This window comes from Camelus dromedarius, chromosome 3, assembly GCF_036321535.1.
Source record: "Camelus dromedarius isolate mCamDro1 chromosome 3, mCamDro1.pat, whole genome shotgun sequence".
Lineage (NCBI taxonomy): Eukaryota > Metazoa > Chordata > Mammalia > Artiodactyla > Camelidae > Camelus > Camelus dromedarius.
This window is the reverse complement of record NC_087438.1, coordinates 96,893,370-96,918,855: the sequence shown is the minus strand read 5'-3', so window position 1 is coordinate 96,918,855 and position 25,486 is coordinate 96,893,370. Positions and strand designations below refer to the sequence as shown.

General features: G+C 35.6%; 1 protein-coding gene across 2 annotated transcripts in view; it reads right to left on the bottom strand.

The window, feature by feature from the left end:
* CTNNA1 (catenin alpha 1) overlaps positions 1-25,486 on the bottom strand; it is a 198,354-nt gene that overhangs the window by 75,580 nt on the left and 97,288 nt on the right. For both annotated transcript variants that reach the window (XM_064484329.1, XM_031449114.2), the window contains exons 6-7: positions 23,224-23,493; positions 20,121-20,324 (exon numbers count right to left, since the gene is read on the bottom strand). In XM_064484329.1, coding sequence (XP_064340399.1) covers positions 20,121-20,324; positions 23,224-23,493 — 474 coding nt within the window. The remainder of the gene's footprint in view (positions 1-20,120; positions 20,325-23,223; positions 23,494-25,486) is intronic.

Here is a 25,486-nt window from a genome sequence, read left to right as displayed (position 1 = left end):
ACCTCAACTCCTACAGGATTTTTCTTCTTCAGCTTTTCTGACTTCTGGGTCAGAAGCACGTTTAAATCTGTGATAAAGGGAGTTCTCTTCTCCCTCAGAAACCTCTATCATTGTAGTTGGAAGTTTGGATGTAGTAAGGGGCCTACATGAATTTCAGGCTGTCCTTATGGGGTCCAGCTCATGTTCCAGTGACCCTGCTTCATATGTAACATGTTCTCTTACCGATCACATGTCCTGCTAACTTGACAGCAGTACCAGATTCAAAAGCAACAGCCTCACATGAACTGTTTAACCTGCTCCCATAATTGCATAAAGTCAAATCTCTATAATAAATCTTATGTATCTTTCATAGTTGTTCTGCTTCTGTGATTGAACCCTGAGTGACACAAAAGTGTGTGTGTGTGTGCGCGCGCACGCGTTTAAGTAATCTAAGGTGGAGAAGGCATTTTTAGCCAAAACAGGAAATATCCGAGCATAAAGCAAAAGATAAACACATACACATGAAAATAAAAACAATATTTTAATACGGTGAGAAAAAAAGGACATATATAATGTCAAAAGACAAATGACAGATTTATAAAAAAAATATACGCAATGCAGAAGGCAAATATGAGCTATAATATACAAAGAGCTCAGCAAAGAAAAAGATACACAAGCCATTAGAAAAATGGACACAAGCTATAAATAGGTCATTAACAGAAGAGCAAATCCAACGACCTATAAGAATATTAAAAGATTATTTGAATTCAAAAGTAGTCAGAAAATGCAAATTAAAGTAATAACAAGCTATTACTTCATACCTGTCAGATTTGTAAAATTAAATAACACCTACTATTAGAAAGAAAGTGAAGAAAAAGCTATTTTCTTACATTGATAGTAGAACTGCAACTAGCTTAGCCTTTTTTGGGAAAATACCCTACCAATATCCATTCAAATGAAAATATACATGTACTACTCAACCCAGTTCCATAAAATAAATACAGAATCTATCTCATAGAAATACAGCACCAAATGCAAGTTACCGCAACATTGCTCATGCTGCTTAAAAAAAATTTTACACAAATGCTTTTAAGAAGAAGCAAACTGTCAAGTAATTTATGGTACACCCACATCATGAAATACTACTCAGCAATTAAAAGAATGAATCAGAGGTAAATCAGGAGACTTGAAAAAATTTCCATGAGGTATTGATGAACAATAAGATGCAGGTTTGTAAATGATGATTCCACTTTGATCAAGTAAACACCTATACAAAAAAATTGATATGGGGCCTTTGGGGGGAGGGGAGCGGAAATCTTTTATACAAATGAACTACAGAGATATTCATACCAGATTGCTAACATTGTTTCTGTGGGAAAGGAAGATGTGGTATAAAGGAGAGATCTGAGTGGGAGGAGGGAGAAAAGGAGAAAGGGAAAATAAAAGTAACTAGCATGTGTATATAGATTCCATTTCTGGAAAAGCTGTATGCATGTGTATGTGAGTGTGTATAAATTTAAAAAGAGGATTAATTATCATTACCTTTATACATTTTTCTATTATATAGTTGCACTTGTTTTAAGTGATGCCAAATTTCTTATGGTTATAACATTCTAAAAGGCAACACAGATTCTAGGAAGCAACTATAATTGAACTATGGTAGTCATCAGATTCACTGGATCTTGGAAAGGAAATGACAACCATGTAAAAAGGAAAAAAAGCAAAAAATGGAAGAAGAATGAAGGCAGTGAAAAAAGAGGATGTACAGTGGAGAAGAGGCTGGAATCACTGTCCTAGAACATTGTCCAAGAAAGAGGTGAAAGAAAAAGTACTTCCCTGCACTGAGCCTGGACGCAGGAAATGTTGATACAGGTGGCAAGGGATTTGGCTACTGCCCCACAGCTTCATAGGCAAGGCCCATACTCACGGCAAGCACTGAGACACTGTTAAAAATACTGCATTATGACACTATACACATAAAGACACATACATTACTTAAAAGGTTAAAGCCAGGTCTGATAGAGGCCTTTAGAAGTCTGCTCCAGCACAAGAGCAATACTGATTGGGTAGTATTCATGTTAACCAGATGTACATACAATGAACATCTCCACTGCTTAGAGGCAGAAACCATGATGCCATCATAGCCCACCTTTACCTACAAGCAATACAGCATCACTTCCCAGGATGATCAGTTGCCCTGATCAACTGGACAATCTCCTGAGGATGTTAAGTTAAGGGCCCCAAAAGCCCTGGGGTCAGAGATCAAGCACAACAGAGCTCAGCAGGATAGGAAGAGAGGCTCAGTAAGATAGGAGCCCAGTAAAGAAAACAAAGAAGGCAATGTGGGTTCTTTCCTGATTACCCATGAAATGATCTAGACAGAATATTTTGTGGAATTATCCTGAACCTGAATTTCCCAAGTATATATCACTGGTAACATTACATTGCATGTTTTCTACTGGCACAAGACAAAGAGTACTTTTTTGTTTATTTATTTATTTATTAACAGTCAGGCTTCTTTCTTCTTACAGCATAGCATGGCAATGTTTACCATGGCTATAGGTGATGGATAATATCCCCTAGACTCTCTGTGCATGGGTGCATTGAAGGTCCAATACTAGAAAGTAGAAACTACTATCAGTAACCAAAAAAGACTTATTAGACAGGGATTTGGGTCTTTTTTCTTTTAATAGTGGTAGTAGAACTACAACCAATTTAGCCTTTCTTGGGAAAATACCCTACCACTATCCATTCAAATAAAAAATATGTATGTACTACTCAACCCAGTTCCATAAAATAAATACATCAGAATCTATCTCATAGAAATAAAGTATCAAATGCAAGTTACTGACATAATAAGCAGTTTCTCTACCACTGAGCTATTACCCCCCACCCTGGGTTTTGTCCACCCCCCACCCCAATAGTGGTAATAGGCAAATTTGAAGCTATAGAGGTATCACCTTTTGGGCTCCCAAACCAGAAAGCATCACTCAAGGTTAAGAACAAATGAAGGTTTTCCTGGACAGGAGCCAGGGTTAAGAGTTAACGACCACAGGAATGATGGAATATGCAAAATTTAAAGAGACTATAGTGAAATAATAAAACATTTAAGGTTATTATAGTGGATGAAGACTACTATAAATCATCTGTGATGAGAAAAGGTAATAAATTATGTAGTGTAAAGATATCTGACACTCTGGAATAAACAATTCAAAGAGGATAGTAAATGCCTATTGGCTATACAGATAATACACTAAGATGTGCTGTCATTAATAGTAATTATTTGTTAAATAGAAATAACCTCAATGTTACACAGAACAGTCAAGAATACAGCACTAGGCCTAAGGCTACTCGATCTGACTTGGTTGAAAAACAATTCAGACGTGAAACAAGACACAATGATTACATTCCAGATATGTGAGGTTTAAGGACTTCATTGAAATATGGGGCTATAAGCTGATGCTACAGAGGAGAAAACAGAACAAAGGCTCCAAGATTAAATATCTAAAAAGGAATCAGGAAAGCAAAGACAAATAGGAAACAGCTTTTGTAGGAGGGAAAAAAGAGACTGTGGAAAGTTTCAGCCAAAAAAGGGGTATATGGAAAGAGATTTAGTGGCCAAAATACAGTACTTAGGAAAACATTCTTAAAAGGAAAAAAACAAAATATATACTCACTGTATACTTTTTTATACTCTTTTAATTTTGAACCATGTAAATATATTACCTATTTTAAGAATTTTTAAAAAATGTTTTATTAGGTATAAGGAAATAATGTAGTCATAAGGCTCTCAGCTCAACAGAGATCAACCTTTTTCAAAACAAACCTATGACAGCCAGCAGATGAAATGCTTTCCCATTACTCTTTGCTTTAATATCATTTCTGAAGCAACTAGCCATTAATCCAATGAACAAGTTCACAGATAACATCTGAAGGCAACTGTTCATATCTCTTAAGTGAAGACTAATGATGCCAGCCAGCCCGCATGCCTTACTTCTAAGTCAGCCCAGCTTAACTACAAAGATTTTTCCTAATAAGATTTTTCCCTTCAGCCATTTTAGTGCTCTCAAGATTATAAACATGAAAGGGAAAGAAACCTTCTAGACCTCACACTACCTGTTCCACTGTCTTTTTAAACTACATAGGCCATATCTAAATTTACTGTTCTTGGTTAATTATTTAACCAACTCTAAGGTATGTAAATTTTCTTAAACAGTGAACTAGTGGGTTTACTTATAAGACCAGGAAAAAGTCTGACTCGTAACACCATTCTCCTCTTCTGCTAGAAAGATGTTTTAATAAACTAGAGGGGACATATAAACATGACTTGCATAACTATATGGATACAATATTCAAATTTTAAAAATCTATCTCAAATGCAATCACCAAATCCAAAATAGGTGGGGAAAAAAATGAAGAAATTTTATACAGAGATGCCTAAACAAAACTCAATTCAGAGAATGAACATTGATGATCAGAGCCTTGCCATGCCAGATAACTCAGAATTAACTATAAAGAAGTATGCCAGACCTAAGCAAAATGTACACTTTAATAGCAAAGAGAACATACTATGAACCTGGGAATAAGGCCACCAACTTTAGACAAGACACTTAAGACAAATGGAGAGCAATAAAATAACCTCCGCAAAACAGGGCCACCCTTGCTAAAAATTAATAAAATCTTTAGGCATTTTTACCAGAATGTACATAAAAAAGGGAAAATTCTCCAAATGTATTAGATCATTGCTAAAAGAGAGGAGGCAAGAAGGTAAAAAGACGGAGGGAAGGAATTAAGCTCTTTCACTCAGCAGAATGAGAAATGCCAACTACTCTAAGAAATCACAAGAGAGTAGAACAGGTAAAAACAGAAAATAGGACTTAAACGTTCTAAACCGTTCAAAATACTAAACTTTATTAGTAATAATAGTGGTAATAGTAGCAGTAGTATTAACAGCAGGGGCTGTTTTACACCCTCCCAAACACGCTAATATGCACAGGCACTATCATCACCCCCAACTCAGGCTGAGGCCACTGAGACCTAGAGAATTTTGGGTGACTCTTCATGCTCTAGTTAAGAACTAGAACAGTATCACTATACTGAAAATCCCTTTGATAAGGAATTTATCTTAATGCCAACAACCTATACGTTTTAGTAAACATGTAGTTCAAACCCCTATGGAGGAAAAACAAAACTTCCAATTAGGTAGATTTTACCACAGCAGAAGCAGGCCACTAAACCCCAGCTAAGCAAAGAGAATTTTAAAGATACAGAGGATCCACTTACTTTCTCTCCAGAACTGTAGGTTAACTGTAAGCATCCCTGACAACTTGACAACTAATGAGAGATATACTAGTCTATGCAATCTGTCACTTTTCAGCTTCTACTTTCAACTCCTCAGTCCCAGTAAAGAAATACCAACATCATTAGTATCAAGCTCCAAGCAGCAGCTATAGAACTGAGAGCTGCCTAAATATTTATTTTCTGTAATTCAGTGAAAATTTACAGGGGACAGCAAAGATATGCTCCATCTCCCAGGACATCAATTTAGAGAGAGATTCCCTCCCCAAAATAGGTTTCACAAGCACCTGCCCACACTGATCTGAGGGTGACTGTTTAGCAAAACACATCTTTCTTACTTCTTGCCAAAGTGCCTGAAACTCCACCATCAGGCATCTCTTTGAAAATTTTTCTTTTAAAAAAGCAGGAGGGTATGCACAAATATCCCCCAAACAAAGCAACAATAAAAAATGAGGAAAAGGAATCATTTTGACTATCTCAAATGACATTTTGACTAAGAAATTATGACAGCTAGAAAGCAATGTTTACAGTTTTCTCCCTAGTTGCAGAAAAAGCTTAAGAATTTTTGAAAATTCTTTCTCATAAAATGTTTTTGGAGCCTGTTACAATCTGGTCTGGTTGCAGCAGTAGAAAAAAGGTACTAACTACACAGTAGGTTAACATTAATGGAAAAATCTTGAAAAGAAGTCATTATGGTTAATTTGAACCTTTGTTAGTAACTGTACTCTTATGTTATGTACACAGAATGGAGCGAGACTTATTTTATGCCTGTAAAGTTGTTGTCGGCTTCTATGATGAAATTGAGCATAGTTGTAATAAAGCCTCAGGATCACTGAAAGCTGGAAGAAGGCTGCCACCTTTTACCTATACTTCACCACAGAAAAGGCAAGCACCTTGTGTTCACCAAAGTTGATAAATTTGCAGCTTAGCTCCACTGGGCAGCAGCAAACCCTACAGGATCAGCCATGCTGTTCTGGTAGGTACCTCACAAAGACTAGAAAAAGCCAGCACAAACTGAAGATTCATGCTGTTGAGCTACAAATACTAACCCATAGAAGCAAAAAAAGCAAAAATCTACTGTAGGTTAACAAAGAAATTAATGTTGCTTAAAACAAGCCACTCCACTTACAACCTATGCTACATCTTTTCTGCAATTCCTTCAAGTCCAAGTAGGCCTAGAATATAGCTATGAGATACTACTATAATTTATAAGCACCGTTACTTCTGTCAAAATCCCGCCTTTAAATCCATTATATACCCATGACCAAAAAAAACTTTTTAATCTAAAATGACTGAGTTGTATATATAAAAGCTGATTCCTTTTCATAGTTCTTAAGAGTTCTAAGATAATCAAATTCTAGTGATTACACAGAGAATCTTCAAATAAAAACTCCAAAGTATTTAAAATGTGGTAACTTAAGGGCCAACAATATGCGTATTGTACAGATCCACCACCCTTTCACCAAGACAAAATAAAAATGAAAAATAGCTTGAAATGATACATGTTCAATCTGATTTCTGAACTATTTTTGACTCAACAATCCTTAACTTGATATATTCATAGTTTAAATGAAGTAGCAACAGAAAATTGCAGGCCATTGGTCTGTTCGATACAAAGCCAGGAAATTAAAGAGGCCAACTTTATGCACAATGTAGGCTTTTAATGTAGCCGATGTCATTCCAATGGCAGTAACAGATATAGGTCCCATTTCAAATGGGGAAAACATTCTTTACTTCATATAGGATTAACAAATTGCCATGACTCCACTGGAAACGTAATTTAAAATACTCATAACGGTAGGATACATACATGTGAAAAAGCATGTGAATATACAATCCATCCAGGTAAATTATACAATTCAATGTTTTTTTAAGTATATTCACAGATACGTGAAACCATTAACATTAGAAAGTTTTCACCATCTCGAAAAGAAATTCAGAATACCTTCTTGCTATCACTCCCCCAATCTTTGCATGTGAATATTTAAAGTGCTAAATTTTAAATATCCAGGACTTGGTGATCATACTTGGTTTTAAGTTTAATGCACTAAATTTGTTGTCCTTTTCTTAAAAGTAGTTTTTAGTATTTAGTCTAAATTTGCTCCTTAAACCTCCAAAATCACAAATTTATCCATTCTTTTTTCAAAAGATTCTTCAGACAATTCCTGTCTATGAAAAAGGGTACCAAGGCAATCAACTCTTAAGTACATCCCCTTACACATATGAATGCACCACTTTTTAGCACCTGTAACAAAAATACATAGAAAACAAAGCCCACACACACATTTTTAAATGTATCTTTCCAATACTACCTACATAATAAGTTAATTACCCTTTTTCTGTGGCACATGCCTTTCTTGGGTTTAGAAAAGTAGAAACGGGCTCCAAGTCCAACTGTGCCAAACTTAACAGGGCCTTAAAGAATGTTAGACACTCTTCCTCCACCCACATTAAATATACACCCCCGAAAACTGTTGATTCACCGGATTCTTGGCTGCCAAAGAAAGTAGACTAGTTTAGTGTTTGACATTTCCTTTTGGCAGTCATTAGTTCTTAATGTGTCACTGTCTAGAGGCTAAATGGAATAGTTTCATTCGTTTCTACTTTAGCAGATCATTTTCTTGGGCTTGAGGAAATGTATCAATAGCTAAATCCACTCTATAAGAAAGCTGTCAGTAGAAGATGTTAGAATATAAAAATAATAATATGATTAAAACTCCTCTCTCCACAAGCCCCTTAGCACTAGAATCTGAATAGTAACTTTCTATACAGGAGCAAATTAAAGGGGAAAAAGCAAACATTTCCCAAGACTTCTGACAATGTTGGTGAGCCACTCTAAGAGGGGAAGAGAGGACTATTTCTAGGCAGTCTTACTTGTAAAATGGTTCCTTAATGGTTCTTCATTCCTGCCAAGCCAAGAGGTTTGCCATCTACTGCCCACTAACAAATTCCTGATTCTAAATCTATTACTGTTACTCCCTTCACTCACTCAGTGCCAATCAATGCCAATCTTGTCTTTCTGTCTTTGTATACTCTGTTTAATACAGTTAATATACTTGCTCCAGTGCTTCATTAAAAAACCCATTTTTCATTTTTGCTTCTTTTTAACCTTCATTGCACCAGTATTATCCCTTCTAAGCCGGATCTCCTCACTTTTATTTCTGCCCACAAAAAAAAAAGCACTAAAAAAGGAAAAAAAGAAAGACAACAGTAGATAGGATGTTTATATTTAAACAAGGCTTTCTCTAGCTAGAGGCCATGTCTATATACAATCAACAACAAAAGTAAGGAATCTTAAATCATCGTGGCCAACAAAACACTGTTTACGCCACCTAAAACTGTGCTGAGGCAACTTCTCAACAGGAAATCTTCAGGAGACAAGTCGTACCTGCACCCTCCTTGAAAAAAAGCCATGATTATTGCCATTTATTAAATTCCATTCAATCAAAGTCTAATGAACAACAATGTAAACAACACTACTGAATTTATCTAATAGTCAAGCAGATAAGAAACAAAAGGCTTCTTACTATACATGACAGAGCTCTAAAACTATGATTCAGGGGAGGGCAATGGCTCTGGTAATGCTTGAGGTGGTAGGCTATGGAATGCCTAGATAATTAAGCAATGACCTTTAGAAGGTAAAAAAAAAAAAAAAAAAAAAGAAGTGCTTACTAAGAATTAGCTAAGAAAACTCGGCATCATCCAATGACTACATTAGTTATACTCCTCTTTGAAACCTCAAGGAACTCAAATCTAATCTAGTGGCTAAGGGTTTACTTCAAGGACACATGTACAAGAACCCAAGGACAGCTGGGCAAATGGCCTTAGGAAAGTCATACAAGAACCCTAGGATTGTCCTCTTAGCTAGCTGCACCCTTCTCCAATCTCAGATACCTGACCCAGTGTTACTCTCTATGCTGCCTAATTAAATTCAAAGCTGCTGCCCATCCACAAATTCACTTTGCCATGACCTCTCATGACCCTGACTCTACTTAATGGCATAATTTCCTACTTCAGTTCCCATTTACTAACTGCATCATTTTCTCATTATTTTCTAATACAAATTCCCAACAGAACTTAATTGGCCTAAGAGACATCATAGGACAGCATGCAAACTGGGGACTGAGAAAGGGGCTGGATGGGATAAAACAAAGCATTCCAGATATTGCAAGACAGACAAATGCCCTCAGAAGCACTGTAAACATGGCAAGGACTGTGCCCTTAAATATCTAATATGCAAATAATGATAATGATAAAAGATGTCCTTTTAAAAAAACTTTATTATGAGATTTTCCAAACATATCCAAAAGGATTAAGAATAGTAAATGAACTTTCTTATGTAACAAGTTTTCACAATCAACAATTTTCTCCTTTCTTGTTTCATTTATAACATTTATTAGTTTTTTTGTTGGAGTATTTTAAAACATCCACAATATTGTAACATTTCATAAGGGTTTCTATGTATCATTCCTCATAAGCTTATGTACATTCATATCTACATTCAAATCTTGTCAAATCTTGAGGATTAGAAGAATTACCACTTGTCTAAACCTCAAATTAAAAACAGATAGTTACTGGGGGAAGGGTAGCTCAAGTGGTAGAGCACAGGCTTAGCATGCATGAGGTCCTGGGTTCAATCTCCACTACCCGCTCTAAGAATAAATAAATACTAAATACAAACCTAATTACCTCCCCTCACCAAAAAAGTAATTAATTAAATTTTAAAAAAAACTATATAGTTACTGGCATTTATCATTATAACCTAAACTAATGAATTCTTGATTCAGAGTGGTTTTAAGAAAGTAGCTAATTTTGCACTGCCTGGGAAAACCAAGTCAAAAAGAATAGTTTAATTCTAGCTCTAGAGTTTGCCAAAATGAAAAAGCTGAAGACAGCAAGTAAAAGCTAGCCAATGGAGTCAGTTTTAACAAACACTGTGATTAGAATTCCAATTTTAAGTGGGAATTTCTTTCTGAATGCTACAAAATTGAATACTGCTTTGAAAAAGAAAAATCCAACAAATGTCTTCCTAATGCTTTGAAGACCATTTCCTCAATTAAGAAATTTTAATAGCCTAAGAAAAATCAGCTTCTGAAAAGGGTGAAGGGGACAAGCAGATCCTTTATCACAAGAGAAATCACTGAATGAGGGTATATATGTACAGCCAACGTTTAAAAACCAATTTTTCAGTATATAATTGCTTTATCTATTTTTCACCAATACAGACTCTTAAAAGAACATAAATACATCTGTTTCTCAGCCACAAGTGCATTTATTGTTATGAGCTTTAAAGATTATAGCTGGGTATCACTGGTCAAATATTTATGATTTTTCTTACAAAGTATTGCGTGTTATTTTACACCAGGGAATAATAAGCAACATTTATATAGACACAAGAACAAGGGCAAGTAGAATATATATCTTTTCATTCCTAGAAGATGAGTTTCTTACTTGAATCTAGAAAACTAATAATTCTCCCTCAAAGCAGGGAGAAGTAATTCAGGACAAGTATGTTTCAGAGTTAAATTTAAAGGACAATTAGCAAGGAAGTCTTGAAGTAAGATACCACACTGAATTCTATTTGGTAGACTATTACAAACTACAAATTACAAAACCAAAAGTTAGAGTATCTGCAACTGGAGTAAAACCAGGAAGCCAATCATTTCAATGTATCTTAAAGAAATACTGGTAAGACAATTTACTGCCCAGACACTGTTTCAGCATAAAGCAAAGAAGTATCTTGCTTTATAGTATGTCTCCAAATCATACCATTATGAAAAGATTCTATGCCATTTGTTGAATGCACAATTCAACAAAATCAGTTATCAGCAGTCCCTGGTTCTAAATATCCAATATTCCACTTTAAAACAAATAAGCTATGGTGACTATCAAGTACTTATGTAGCAATCATCAGATATGAACACAGATTCAATTCAAAATAAACAGAAAAATTAAGGACATTCACTCAGAAAAGAAAAACATCACAGACTTTCACCCTTTTAATTTTATGACTAAGAAATATGAAAACCAAAGTAACTTTCAGGAAAGTATGCCTGAAATCAGAGAAGAGAAAATTTTCTGGCAGAAGGGGCTATACCTGTCTCTGGCAAAGAGAGTTTTGAACTCAATGAGTTTTTATTAACTACTCCTCTAAACAACTAATTACAGAAAAAAAAAAAAATTTAAGCACAATGGCTAGAAAACATTAGGGTAGAAAGTTATGACTGATAAGCTTTTAGTTTTGCATGTTTGTCATGTAAGGGCATTCTAGATAAAATAAACAAGTTTATTTTATAAACAATACAGTGCCTAGTTTGCTACACTTAAATAATTACAACATTTAAATGACCCAATTTCTTATCATCAACATATGACAATTTTGCCAAAAGTAAAGCTCCTTGGACCAAAAAGAATGAGGAAGGAAAAGTATTATAATTTCTTAAAACAATACCAATTTGCACATGTATATAGCACTATATTAAGCACTTTCTAGAGTTACGTTCACATCAAATATATCCCCTTCTCTCTCTCTGCTCAAATGAAGTGGGAAGAAGATCCTCCATCAGCTGTGATTAGAAGCTTGAACTACAAGATCATGCAGACTAGTGGGTGGAGACTACTTTGTTATAGACAAAGAGCAAGGAAATGAAGCTGTCATACAAAACCGAGAAGGATCTGCTTCAAGACACAGGAGAGCAGCCTCAGTCACTCCCTATCCAGATCCCTGTTCACCTTGTTCTTGGTTATACTTCATTTACTGCTTTTTTATTTCAAGGCATTTTGACATTTTTGCATTATTACCATCCATTATCCCATATTCATCATTTTACTTGGTCTTGTTTGAGTGGTTCTCTCTGCCTTTTAACAAGGTCAGGTAGAGAAACAGCTAATAATGACCCTGTTTCTCTGTTGAAAAAGCAGCTCTGGGGAAAGTTACTTGATCAAGTTTTAATGAGGCCTATTCGATGTAAGCATTATTGTCCACCATTCATGGCATCATATGTGAAGCACAACACACGAAATGGCTCTGAATTAAAAATCAGAGAAGTCTCGGTTCTAGTCTTAACTGTCCTTACCTGGGAATGATCACGGCCACGTTATTCTCTAGTTTCAGGTTGTTTTGAAAATAGGTGGTTGGGTTTCAGTTCTGGTTAAGATAGAGTAAACACATTCCACCCTGTCTATTCCACTGAATGCAACTAAAAACCCTGGACAGAATACAAAGAATTCAGTCTTTGAATCTAGCAATCTGAGAACTGAAATGAGAAAGGGCCCCATCCACAGTTATAGTTGGCAGCCAGGGCTATACCTATCTCAGCAACTGTTAGAACAAGCAGACCCTAAGTTTAAAAAAAAAAAAAAACACACATAAATAAGCAATCAAGTTATAGAAGAACTGAACCAACTGAAGCCATCAACCAACTAGATCTAATTAACATATACAGAACACCGCATCCAACAGCCAAAAAAAACAGGAAAAAAATAAATAACCCTCCATAGTCAAGTGCAGATAGAATATTCACAAATGTAGAACGACTGGGTCATAAAACAAATCTCAGTAAACAATTTAAAGAAATGAAATCATGCAAAGTATGCTCTCTGACCACACTGAATTTGAATTAAACTAGAAATGAGTAACAAATTTAACAAGAAAATCTCCAAATACTTGATAATTAAACAAGACACTGTACTTCCAAACAGTCCACTGGTCAAAGAGGAAGACTCAAAATTTTCAAATATTTTGAAGTAAACTAAAATGAAAATACAAAATATCATAATTTATGGGATGTAGACAAAGCAGGGCTTATATGTAAATCTTTACATTTAAATCTTGTAAATCTTTACATTTAAAAAGAGGAAAAGTCTCAAATCAATAACCTAATCTCCCACCTCAAGAAGCTAGAAAAAGAAAAACAAAAAAAACCTAAAGGAGACGGAACATAAAGAACAAAAATCAGTGAAATTGAAAACATAGAAAAATCAATGAAACCAAAAAAAACTTGTTCTTTCAAATCAGTAAAATTGATAAACCTATAGAAGATTGGATAAAATGGACCAATTCCTTAAAAGCCACAAACTTCTAAAATTTATCCAAGAAGAATATGTAACCTAAATAGCCTTATATCCATTAAGAGAAACTGAATTTGCAATTTAAAACCTTCAAAAAAATTAGTTGGCTGGACCAGATTAGGGTTCAGCAAACTTCTGTGAAGGGCCAGAAAGAAAGTATTTTAGGTTTTGGGGGCCGTTCCATCTCTGTCACAACCACCCAACTATGCCAGTGCAATGGAAAGCAGCCATAGATTGTAAGTAAACAAATGGACGTGGCTGTGTTGCAATAAAATTTACAAAAATAGATGGCAAACGAGACTTCCTGAGAACGATAATTTGTCAGCCACTATACTAGATAACTAATGTCACTTCCAAATTCTGAACTTTATAATTCTATACTTCCACAGTCAAAAATCACTGATATATATATATATGTGTGTGTGTGTGTGTGTGTGTATTTTTTTTTTTTCAAGAAAAGGATAATACAAATGTTATCACAGAAATAACTGGCTATATTCCGACCAAGACCTGCTAGAAGTGAGTACTATAGTAAACCGAAAACCCACATACACAACTCACCTCAATCAAACTAGTCTTGAATAAATCATTACCTGAAAAAGATGAATCCCTTTATTAAGGTGAAAAATCTTCAATTTCCCCATATTAATAGTACCTTGGAAATAAACACAGCATATGATTATAAACAAAACCTATAAATTCAAGACATGAAAAATTTAGGGGCTAAGTTTGTCTTTAAACTTTGTGTCATAATGACCATAAGAAACATTGTCAAAAATGTGGTGGAAAATACAGAAGAAAACATAAACCCTACTATCTCACCACCTAGTGACAATTACTAATATTCTGATATATTTAGGGGTAATTTTTTAATCCACAAACATCTTTTAGATACAAAATTTTTTCACGCCTGCCTGATATCTAAAGAGCATAAAGTAACACCAAGGACAGTCTAGCAGCAATCTCATGTAGGCAAAAACCTTACGCATCTGCAGCCTGACACTTTGCAGGCTTCTGGGTCTGCTCCATCATCCAGATTTCAGACCACTCCACTGCTGCCATTTTGTCCAATATATGCATCTTTCTGTATATAAAAGGTAAAGAACTTCCATGTACCTCGAACCACTTACTAAGCAACACAAAATATAACTGAGATGAGTCATCTTCCTCAGACTTAAGTTCTTCTAAACTTCTCACCTCACACCACAAGAAAATAACAATTTTTGACAAATAAGGTTTCTCAATTAAATAAACGCTGCTATCAAGAGAAGCATGCTCAAATTCTGCACTCAATGCAACAACTATTTATACCTAAATTCTCCCAAATATGCTAGAGAGTTCACAGAAAAGCTTACAGTAACAAATCAATAAAATCATATGCAAGTACAGCTATGCTTGTGGACAAGGATAGCCATGTACTAGCAATAGAAGTAAGAGTCTATTGCAGGAAACCCAAGGTTCACACAAAGATGGAAATCATAGCATACTGTATAACAGAACTCAGGCCCTCTATCTGCACACCACAGAGCCAACTGAAACATCTATGATCTTCAGGTAACACCACAGAGTCTAGCTTGGGAGCTTTCTTGTTCAGCTCATTTCAAGCAGCTATACCAGACCAGGTCTATCTTATTTAGTGTGAAATATTTAACTTCATTTATAAATGCCATTAATAAGTTTCATGTATAAAGCTATACAATGAAAAACTCCATGATTACTAAAGATGATGATGTAAAATCATATTTGCTGACTTACAAAGATGCACAATGACAGAAGTAGTAGGAGTCCAGATTTTTAGGTCAGAGAGATCCGAGTTCATATCTTAGCTGTAGGCATATGTATTTCTGAGCAAGTAACAATTGAATAAGGGTTATTATGGGAGTCAAACAGGTAATAATGGATGTCTCTTAGCACAATGGCTGACATATGGTAAGCTGTGTAATGGTACAGATAATCCTGATTTTTGTGTTAAAAAAGAACAGTAAGAAAAAAATAGATACGTGTGTCCTTATACACATATACAGTATGAAGCTGGAATTCTATATACCAAAAATGGTGATACATAATGAACACAGAGCTTTTATAATCAGAAAAAATTAACCTGTTCCAATTTTGAAAATGAGAAAACACAGCCATAAAGTAATGCAGTAACAGGCTCTTCGAAGAGTATCTCAAAGGCTAGGAAGCTTAGGCTAGGAAGCTTTGGTTCCAGGAAAGCATTTCCAAAACTGAGAAGAGATTAGCATCTAGATTAAGTGCTTCCCTTCACTGCAATAACAATATATCTTCAAGAGTGAACATTAACTGCATTCTACTCATATATTCCATATCTATTATCCAAATCAGATAAAAATTTTATACCTGATATATTAACATAATCAAACCCCTCAAATGACAGGCCCAGTCTGATACAAAAAAAATGTCCAATTACTGCACTACTCTTACAGGATCCTACAACCACTGCTTCCAATGTTTCTGGGCAAGAACAAAGATAAAATTTAACCTTAAGTAACATCACCTTCACCAGGTCTTAAGCTGTACCAACTTTCTTCTCCCTAAAACTAGTTTTAGCTATAAAAAATACAAGCTATAATAGCTACCATGTATGTGACTGTACCATTCTGGATATTCAACAAAGAAGTTGATGCTCAACTCTTATCTACTCATCTTAGTTGGTTGGTTATCCAGTAGTCAGAACTGTCCAAGAGAAGCATTATGCTGTACACCAGAAACTGACACAACACTGTAAACTGACTATACTTCAATTTTAAAAAATGCAAAAACCCCCACAAAATTACACAAAGTGGCAATAATTTTTTTCAAATTCAATTACGTTTCATTTTAATTTCAATCCATTCACCTTTAAACCTTGAAGTTTACTACACCCAGCTAAGCTGTTTTTTTCTCTAGAATCCTCACAGACAAAGCAACCTTGGGCTGATAGAGCAGGAACAAATTAAACTTAACCACATTTCCTTTCAAGGCAACCTGGAAGTCATTTGTGAAACTAAAAAGATCCACCGAATGGTCAAAAACCCTCTACTGTCATGCATCTGCAGTATATCCATGTTAAGTAAGTAAGGGTCAAATGCATTACTTTTAACATTAGTATCTCAGAGCATCATAGTTAGCAATAGAACCGAGACTACTTCCAACTCTTCAAACCACAATGCAAGTGGTTAAGCATTAAGGCTGCTGGCCTCCTGGCCCTTCGAGCCTTTTAAAAGGAGACCGGCCCTCACCCTGATAACGCTTTCACTCACTGCTTGTTTTAGAAGTACTTGATTTAATTTTTTCCAAAAATGTTATCTGTATATTTAAAGATCTACAGGAAGTAAACCACCCGTGGCCTCCTTTCCCAAACCCTCTAGAATGTAAGGTCAAAAAGGGCAAGGATCTTTGTTTTTTTCACTAATGTATCCTTAGTGCCATGAATATCCAAAATTATTAACTTTACTCATTCTCTTACGTCGGCATGAGTTCATTAAGCACTTAGAGTACCTCTTCTAGTATTATACGAGACCGTGAAAAAATATTTTAAAAGTAGTTCCCATCTTTCAAAAGCTTAAAACTTAGCTGCAGAAATTACATGGATAAAGGAGATACAATTAAGCAACAATTCAAGGAAGTAAACAATTGAGTGCAAAACTCAAGCAGCAAAGAAATAATGTAGAATGGTGCAGTATGAAATGGCCTTCAGCAAAGAGATGGGCGGGGGAATGTAGGCCTTGAAGGGAGAACAAGTTACCTTTAAAAGAGTAGGAAGGGAGTTTCAAAAACATAATGAATGATGTCTTAACTGGAAGCATGAGCTCAGATTGGCCTGAGCAGGCAGAACAGACTGAAAATAGAGAGAGTGAGTAGAGCCTATAAAGTAAGGCAATGGCAGTGGAGACAGAAAAGGACAAATGCAATAAACCATCATAGCAGTTTCTCCACCTTAACTGCAAGTTGGAATCACTTGGGGAACTTTTAAAAATACCGACACCAGTAACTCAATCCAGTAACTATGACTTAATCTGGGTACAACCTAGACATCGAGATTTTTTTAAAGTTCCTCAGGTTTTCTAATGTGCATCCAAAGTTAAGAATCACTGCCGTAGAAGAAAAACCAGTATAACCTAGTAAGTGGCAAGAGAGGATGAAGAAGGAAGACTTGAGATTACGATAAGATTTAAGATGTATTTATCTATCAAAATAACGACATTACTGAGAGAATCCAGGAAATGAAAAAGTAAAAACATGTGAGCCTTCTTCTGTTACCAGGGTCCAAATAGTGAACCAGTTCTAATTAATTCTGATTGTCCCAATTCTCCACATACCATCATTTGACTAATACTTTTCAAAAGAAATAATCAAAACAACGTGAATCTTCTTTTTCTTTTTAAATCAAGGTAGAGCTCAATGCAAAGATCATCAAAATAAATACTTCATAAATCCTTCCGGAATTCCCAGGTAGAAATAATCTCATCCTCCTTACAATCCCTATGGTATCTTAGTGGAATCTATGATGGCACTACCAATAAATGTCCTACAGAAACCCTGCATGTTTCAGTAGAAAGAGGTTGGTGCCCCATTCCTCCTCTGATTACACAGTGCCCAGCACACTACTTTGCAGCTGACACATACTCAACATGAACGCAGTGACAGGCAGATACTGCCAGTTAAATTGTGACTGTCACTGGAGGTTCTAAATGTTCTTGAATGCATCAGAAATAAGCAAAAATGTATCAGTTGACTCTGCTTCTTGTAAACCCTTTCATCATTCTAAGCTTTCTTCAAGTGTGCTGCATTATCTGCCCCCTTTATCCTAACTCCATTGCTTTTTTGTTTGTTTGTTTGTTTAGGTTTATTTACTTACTTAATGGACGTACTGGGGGTGAACCCAGAACCTTGTGCATGTTAGGCAGGCGCTCTACCACTGAGCTATACCCTCCCCAGCCACACTGTTTTCTGACAGGACCTAGCCTGCTCACTATTATGTAAGTCAATACAAGGAAACTAAATATGTTTATCTTTAGAAGGAATATGCTTAGAAATCACCTTCTAAAATATATTTTTGAATCTCCAGATAATTTCTTCCAAAACCCCTATGATCCTTAAATTCCAGCCAAACATCAATGATTTAGTTTTCACTTACATAATAAAATGTTATCTATGAGTGCAGTTATAGTCTCCATTTCTTCAGTATAAATGAGTGTTTCCCACATTTACTTACATCCATGGCACAAAACATAAAGTAGCATTTGTCTGTCATTCTGGGGAGCAAATAGGTTGCTCATATCAGTGATGACTAGCTCAAGATCTGGCCAACCCCAAGACTCAAGGAATACCTTTACGACTGGCAAGGAAGCTCTAGTATGGAGCAATGAAAACAGATTTTTCACATATTCTTCCCCCAAAAGTCTGTTTTTAAAGTGGTTTCCCAATCATACATTGGACACTTTTTGTACCACTTCAGCACGGCACATGATAGTAGATAACTGATCCACATACATACCATGAGTCCTCTGTTTCCCTGTTTACGACTCCAACATTGTGAGCCAGTCTTCAAATTATCCATTTTTTATATTTTCTGATTTTCATGCTTTTTATGGGCTTTTAAATGTGTCCCATATTTTCACTGTGACTTATCAACTGCTTTTTCCATTTGATTTAACTAAGCCTCTATAATCTCATTTTTCTGAGGTAGACTGTATAGGATCAAAACATGGTAATGGCTTAAAAAAATTCAAAAATGCTTCACTAATTTCACAATGTGCTAGAAACAAGATAAACACAGGAATGCATTTAGCTTCAGCCTATGAATTCCATCATGACTCACCATTATACATTCACTTATATAGGAATATAAGTGAACAAACAAAATGTATGGCAAAGGAACAAATAAGAAAGCACCAAAGATCTTTTCCTGAAAACTATTAAACAGACAAAAATCACTAGTGAGAACTATTCTACATCAACCTTCTTCCCTTTAAAATCATTTTATATAATTTTTATTTAAATTTATTCCTTTCCTTTCACAGAGTAAAATATTGGGTACAAGGTCTAAATGGCAGTAACCCTAAACTAGCATTAATAACTAGAATGGAAAAAGAAGTATTAGGGAAGGAAAAAAGAATTAACAGTAGATAAAGAAACTCAACAATTACAGGTTTTTCTATGGCAAGAAAAAGTCAGGTGTCAAATTTCACACAGCACTGGTTTTTAAACATAAACTTTAAAAATTCAAAAACACTACTCAGTTCACTAATACTCTACTTGGCAATTACCTACTCTTATAACTGACACGGCACATGGTTCGTTTAAAAAACTTCATCAACTATGAATATTTCCAGCATTTCCTTTTGCCCAAAATTCGATGGCCACCTAGATGTGATCATGGAATTTTAGGGGTATTGAAGGTCACAATCCTTAGGAGACACATTCTGAAATATTTAGCAGTGAAGCAACACAGTGTCTGCAACTTACTTTCAAATGTTTCACAGGAAAAAAGGTTGTATATGTGTATATATTTATACACACAAATGTGAACATATAGCTACATGTTAATTGGTAAATCTAGATAAAGGGCAGATGGGTGCTCATTGTAGGGTTTCTGTAAGTTTAAAATTTCTCAAACTAAAAAGTTGGAGAGAAAGGGAGCAGACAGAAAGCCATTTACTCATTCCTTGGAAAATTGTGCTCCACCCAATAGAATCAAGGAGCTAAGAACAGATTTGTTATTTATAGTTACAATACCTCAGACTGAATATCTGTTTTGGAAAACTCACATTGCCCATGTACTCCGAGAGCAGGTCCTGCAAGGCCTGGCGGACAGCGTTACACTCTGCAACGATTCTCTCACGCCGGTCATCACGTGTGCAGGATGAGTCAGCCATCAGCGCAGCCCCACTAATGATGCTTTCCAGGCGTTCCTCCAGGGAAGGCCTAAAGCGCTCCTCACTGAAGCTCAGGGGGTCCACAATGATTTGTTTCTGCAAAGGAAGCATTGTTGAATGTTAGTGTAATCCCTGTTCCCGCCAATACGCAAGAAGTGGGGAAAGTGTTGATTAGGAATGCCAAGATTTAACACAAAAATTCCAATGCCTGTAAAAAAGATACACTTCTTGGCAGATGAGGGGCATCCTATACAAGCTGCCCTATGGTGGATCACTTCTCAAAGAAGGCAGTGGAAGCAATACTATCTAGCTGAACATGGTCTACATAAGGCATGATACCACAAAAACAAACATTACAATCATGCTCACACTACTTAATCTGAACATATAAAGGTCAGCCTATACAGTAGCAGTAAATTAAGTTACCAAATGAGAATTACAAATGTTACAAATTACATTATAAATGTCAGTGCTTTTTTTTTCTTTTCTATGTTGAGTATAAAACTGCTACGACATGAGAACTGTTTCACTCCAAAAAATAAAAACATTGAATTCTGTCCTCAAAGTTTCAAAAAGGAATTTATTTATAATCAATTTCAATCTATTTTCCTCACCTTATACATCTCATCAAATTTTATAAACAATTCAGTCTCAAATTTATCCTGTCGTATCTGAATTAGAGACTTTGTTCAAAGACCTCCAGGTTTTCTACGTGAGATGACGGCAATCTGCCCAACAAAAGCTCTGAGGTACAACTGCCCCCAAAAGAATAAATCCTTCCTCTGTCTCCCGTTCACTCCCCTGACTCCACTTAAATCTAGCTTTGCCAGTGATGAGTAAGGTCAAGTTATAAGCAAACTGTAGGTACAAGGTCAAACATCAACACTTCCAGGACAGCAGCTAAAGGACTCCCTCCAACTTCTCCACTTGATACAGTTTATCCTCACGTCAATAAATGTCTGTGCAAATATTTTGCCTTTAATTTTTCTTTACAGAGACTATGTTCTTATTGATTTCAATTTAATGGCCAAGGTTTTTTTTCTTAAAAAAAGCTTGCCCTTTTCCAATAAGTACACATTTCTTCTTTCCCTTCCAAAGAACCATCAGTTTCAAAATTGAACATACAATACCTTCATTATTAACCTACATTTTAGCTCATCATTTTTCTTACCAGATTAAGTTATTGCAGGATTTCTCTGGGCAAAACTGAATACACAATGCCTTCTGTCCAAGAGGAATGAGAAATGAATGGTCACAGAATTTTAATACAGTCAGAGAACAGCAACAGGCCTGCAATCATTTAGTCCAACCCCATCATTTGAAGTTTCACTACAGCCCTAAGAGGCGAAGTAGCCTCTGATAGATATTACTCAGTTTAGGGCAAACAGTAACCCTTACTGCCTTGCAAGAGGCCAATACCTAATAGTGACAAATTTAAAGGGAAAAAAACAACTGTGCCAGTAAATTGTAAGATGCATCTTAAGAGTTTGCTATCAAGTCACTTACTGTTTAAGGCTCCAGAGTAAAAATTCAGTTCTACTACCATGGTCATTAGGTTTAACATTGTCTTTATGAAAAGTTTTATATCAGCCATGCATATCAGCAAGGATCAGTTACTCAGGAAAGTAAAGGGGTAAGACAAAGGAAAGAAAATAAAGACAAGGAAAAACTGCATTCCATTATATTGATTCTATGCTTCAAAGCATTCCTAATTCTCAAAGGATGCTGTCCACCTGGAAGGCAATTTTCCCTTATGTTACTTTTAAAAATGAACCTAACAGTTATGTTAAAAAAAAAAAAAAAAGAAAGAAAGAAAAACAACCTTAAAATAAAATCTTAAACTGCTGCCATCTACTGGAAGCCATGAGGCCTTGTGGGTAGGAATTTAAAACCATAAAACATATCATCAAAAAATGAAGATGAGAGTTGATATACAGGGTAGTATGTACACAAAATAAATACACAGAACAGATCTGAGGCATCATCTATAAAACGTAATTATATGGCATTATGCTGAGAAAGTATTTTAATTCCAAATTTGCTTCCACTTGATTAAATTTTGTCTAATATTACAATTTAGTCATTGAGAAGAGACGTGTATCTAGGCAGACAAGACCAAGATAACAGCATTTATTTTATAGTTACTTATGATATGTCTGCGTCTCCCACTAGACTGTGAGCCCACAGAGGGCGAAGCCTAAGTGCACTTTGCCTCTGTATCTCCCACAGCTTCGTACCTACCAAGAGGTTAAAATCTTGGTTGAAATGAACCAAACTCATCTCCTCAATAAAGAGTGACCTCATAGGAAACACAAACTGCATAAAAGAATTCAGAAGTTATAAGTCAAGTTAGTCAGACAGAGAAAGACAAGTCTCATATGATATCACTTATATGTAGAATCTTAAAAAAATGACACAAATAAACTTATTTACAAAACAGAAACAGATTCACAGACATATAAAACAAACTTATGGTTAACAAAAGGGAAAAGGGTGGGGAGGGATAAATTAGGAGTTTGGGATTAGCAGGTATAAACTACTATATATAAAACAGACAAACAATAAAGGTCCTACTATATAGCACAGGGTACTATATTCAATAGCTAGCTTGCAATAACCTATAAAGAAAAAGAAAAAAAGTGTGTGTGTGTGTGTGTGTGTGTGTGTAACTGAATCACTATGCTGTACACCAGAAACTAACATTGCAAATCAACTATACTCCAATTAAAAAACAATGATAATTCAGAAGTTTAACTACAACTAAAAGAGAAAAAAGAAGGGAAGGGAAAAGAAAGCAGAGGGGAAATAAAAGATAAATGATTTAGGCCAAGTCAAGACCAAGTAGACTGATGATTCATAAAATTTCTTTCAACTAAGACTACAAATCAAAGTAGAAACTGAGCTTTCATCAGAAATCTTGACCACGTTTCCCTAGAAATCCGTTAACTTTGAGGAACGGTCAGGAGCCTGACATTTCCTCCCAAGTATAACTTACATCAAAATTATTGAGAGCATATGCCAATTCTCCTCCTCCTCCACCCTGGTGCTGGGAGGCGTCGTCTGATGCAGTGGCCTGGGCTGCATTGGAAATGCCTGTGACCGCCTGCTGCAGCTGCTTGTATATCAGGTCTCTGTTGGCCTTATAGGCTGCGACATCAGGGTGCTGTAGGCATGCCTGGGATGCCGTATAGAGGATTGGAACGTTTTTCTGCAGGATTCCTCTGGCTGCAGCCATCTGATCACGATGGCCCACATCTTTCAGTTCCTACAAGAGTGAAGTAAGAATATGGGCTCTATTCATATAAAAATTAGTCAGAAAATGCTGAAAAGTTAGAATTTCTACTAATTAGACAGTATTTTCCTTAACAATCTGGCTTGAAAGTTCATCACGAAAGAGTCAGTATGGTTTAGCAGGTTAAGAGTTCAAACTTTTCCAAAACACACAGACCTGGATTTGAATCTCCAACTCTACTTTTTCCTGACTATTATGATTTTATTTAAATTCTCCACACTCAGTTTCACCTTCTGTAAAATAGGAGCAATAACAGTACCTCTCTTAAAATTGTCTTGAGGATTAAATGGGATAACGCGTGTAAAGCACCTAGAACACTAAGTAGAAAGCAAAACATAAAACTGCCTGCCATCTTGATTACAACCTTATAAAGATATACGTACCTATTCCAACCAAAACAAAAAAACCAGACACATTTAAACAGAGTAAGATTTATTATGAGGATTTCTTTTTTTATTAAGTTATAAAATTTCACTAAAAGAGTTTTGTGAAAAGTGGGATAGGATTCCACAGGTGTACACAAACTACGCAAACCAACCAGGTAACAATGTGGCAGACTGTTCTCCCAAGTACACAACTCCTCTCCTCCCTTCCCCCATCCCAAAGATCACCTTAGGACACGGGTTATTAAGGCATAAAGCTACATCATGTACTCCATGACTTTAATCCAAAAGGTTTGTATTTCATTGTAATGCTCTATAAACATGTAGTCTTATGTGAAACTGTCCTTTTTCAATTTCCTCTACGCCATAATTATAATCCGCAGTTAAAAGGATTTGAGGTTCCTAGCATGATTTCAACTACTGTCATCTAACTGGTCAACTGCATGGATATGCTAAGTGACAAATAAGTGGTACCAACAATAAGCAAGATGGGAAGGGGGTACTTCTGATATCCTATTCTTACTATAACTTACTCAGAGGAAAGAAAACTAAGTCTTTAGTAAATGTGGACTGCCACCACAGAAGAAAAATATAAATGATAACTATAATTGACCACCAACTGTTTCAACTCTATTTTATATGTGACCCTAGAATTTCAATGATACTGTCACCAACTGTATCCTAGAGTACAAATTTTAATGTTTTTAAAATGAGTATTACATGTGCAAACAGTAAGCGAAAACTAACTTAGAAAGGCCAAAGTCAATTACTCAGTTTAAACTCTGACTTTGTTAATTTGATGGCTCATCTGTCTAAATGAGTTCCTAATTAAGCATTAGAGACACCAGACCAGCTTCCTTTTTCTCAAACTCCACCTCACTATATATTTCAGGTTTGCATCTTTATTCAAACCTTGTATAAAATGACAGCTTACTTTTCCTCCTAGAATTCTCTTCTCATTTGGAATCTGAATTTGCAAGCAATAGCTCACAGCACTCCAAATGCCCTGTAGTACAGTACATTAGGCTAAATATTCAGAAACAGGACCCTGTGGATTTTGAGAATCAGTGATCATTTCAAGATCCAAGCTATGACAGGGGGCTGAGGCTCACCATTATGCTTAAACAGCTGATGTACATGTTCTGTGTGGCATTTTCTAAACGTCTTGCCCTCATCACAACGTACCTTTAACAGACTCTTTTTCACAAGTATAGGGGATGTATTTTAAGCTACGATGAAAATGACAGCTAAATATCATCATTTGTCCTAAAGCTGAAGTGTTCTACTTTCTCTTTAGAATTACTTTTGCCATAGCACAAAAAAAAATTAGATTTTGTTAAATAAAGATAGGAAAACAGACACTATCACAAAGCAGCACTATTTACTATAATAATAATGATCAATCATAGTCTTTTCAAGATATATAGTGCTAACAGGTAATCCAGGTTAGTGAAAAAAGTGAGTTATAAAGAAATATAATAGATTACTTATGAAATTAAAAGTCCCTTGTTCTACTTTAGCCTTCAAGATTCCCCAACTTGACCAATCCAGTTATGTTTCAAATGGACTCAGGAACGAACAGA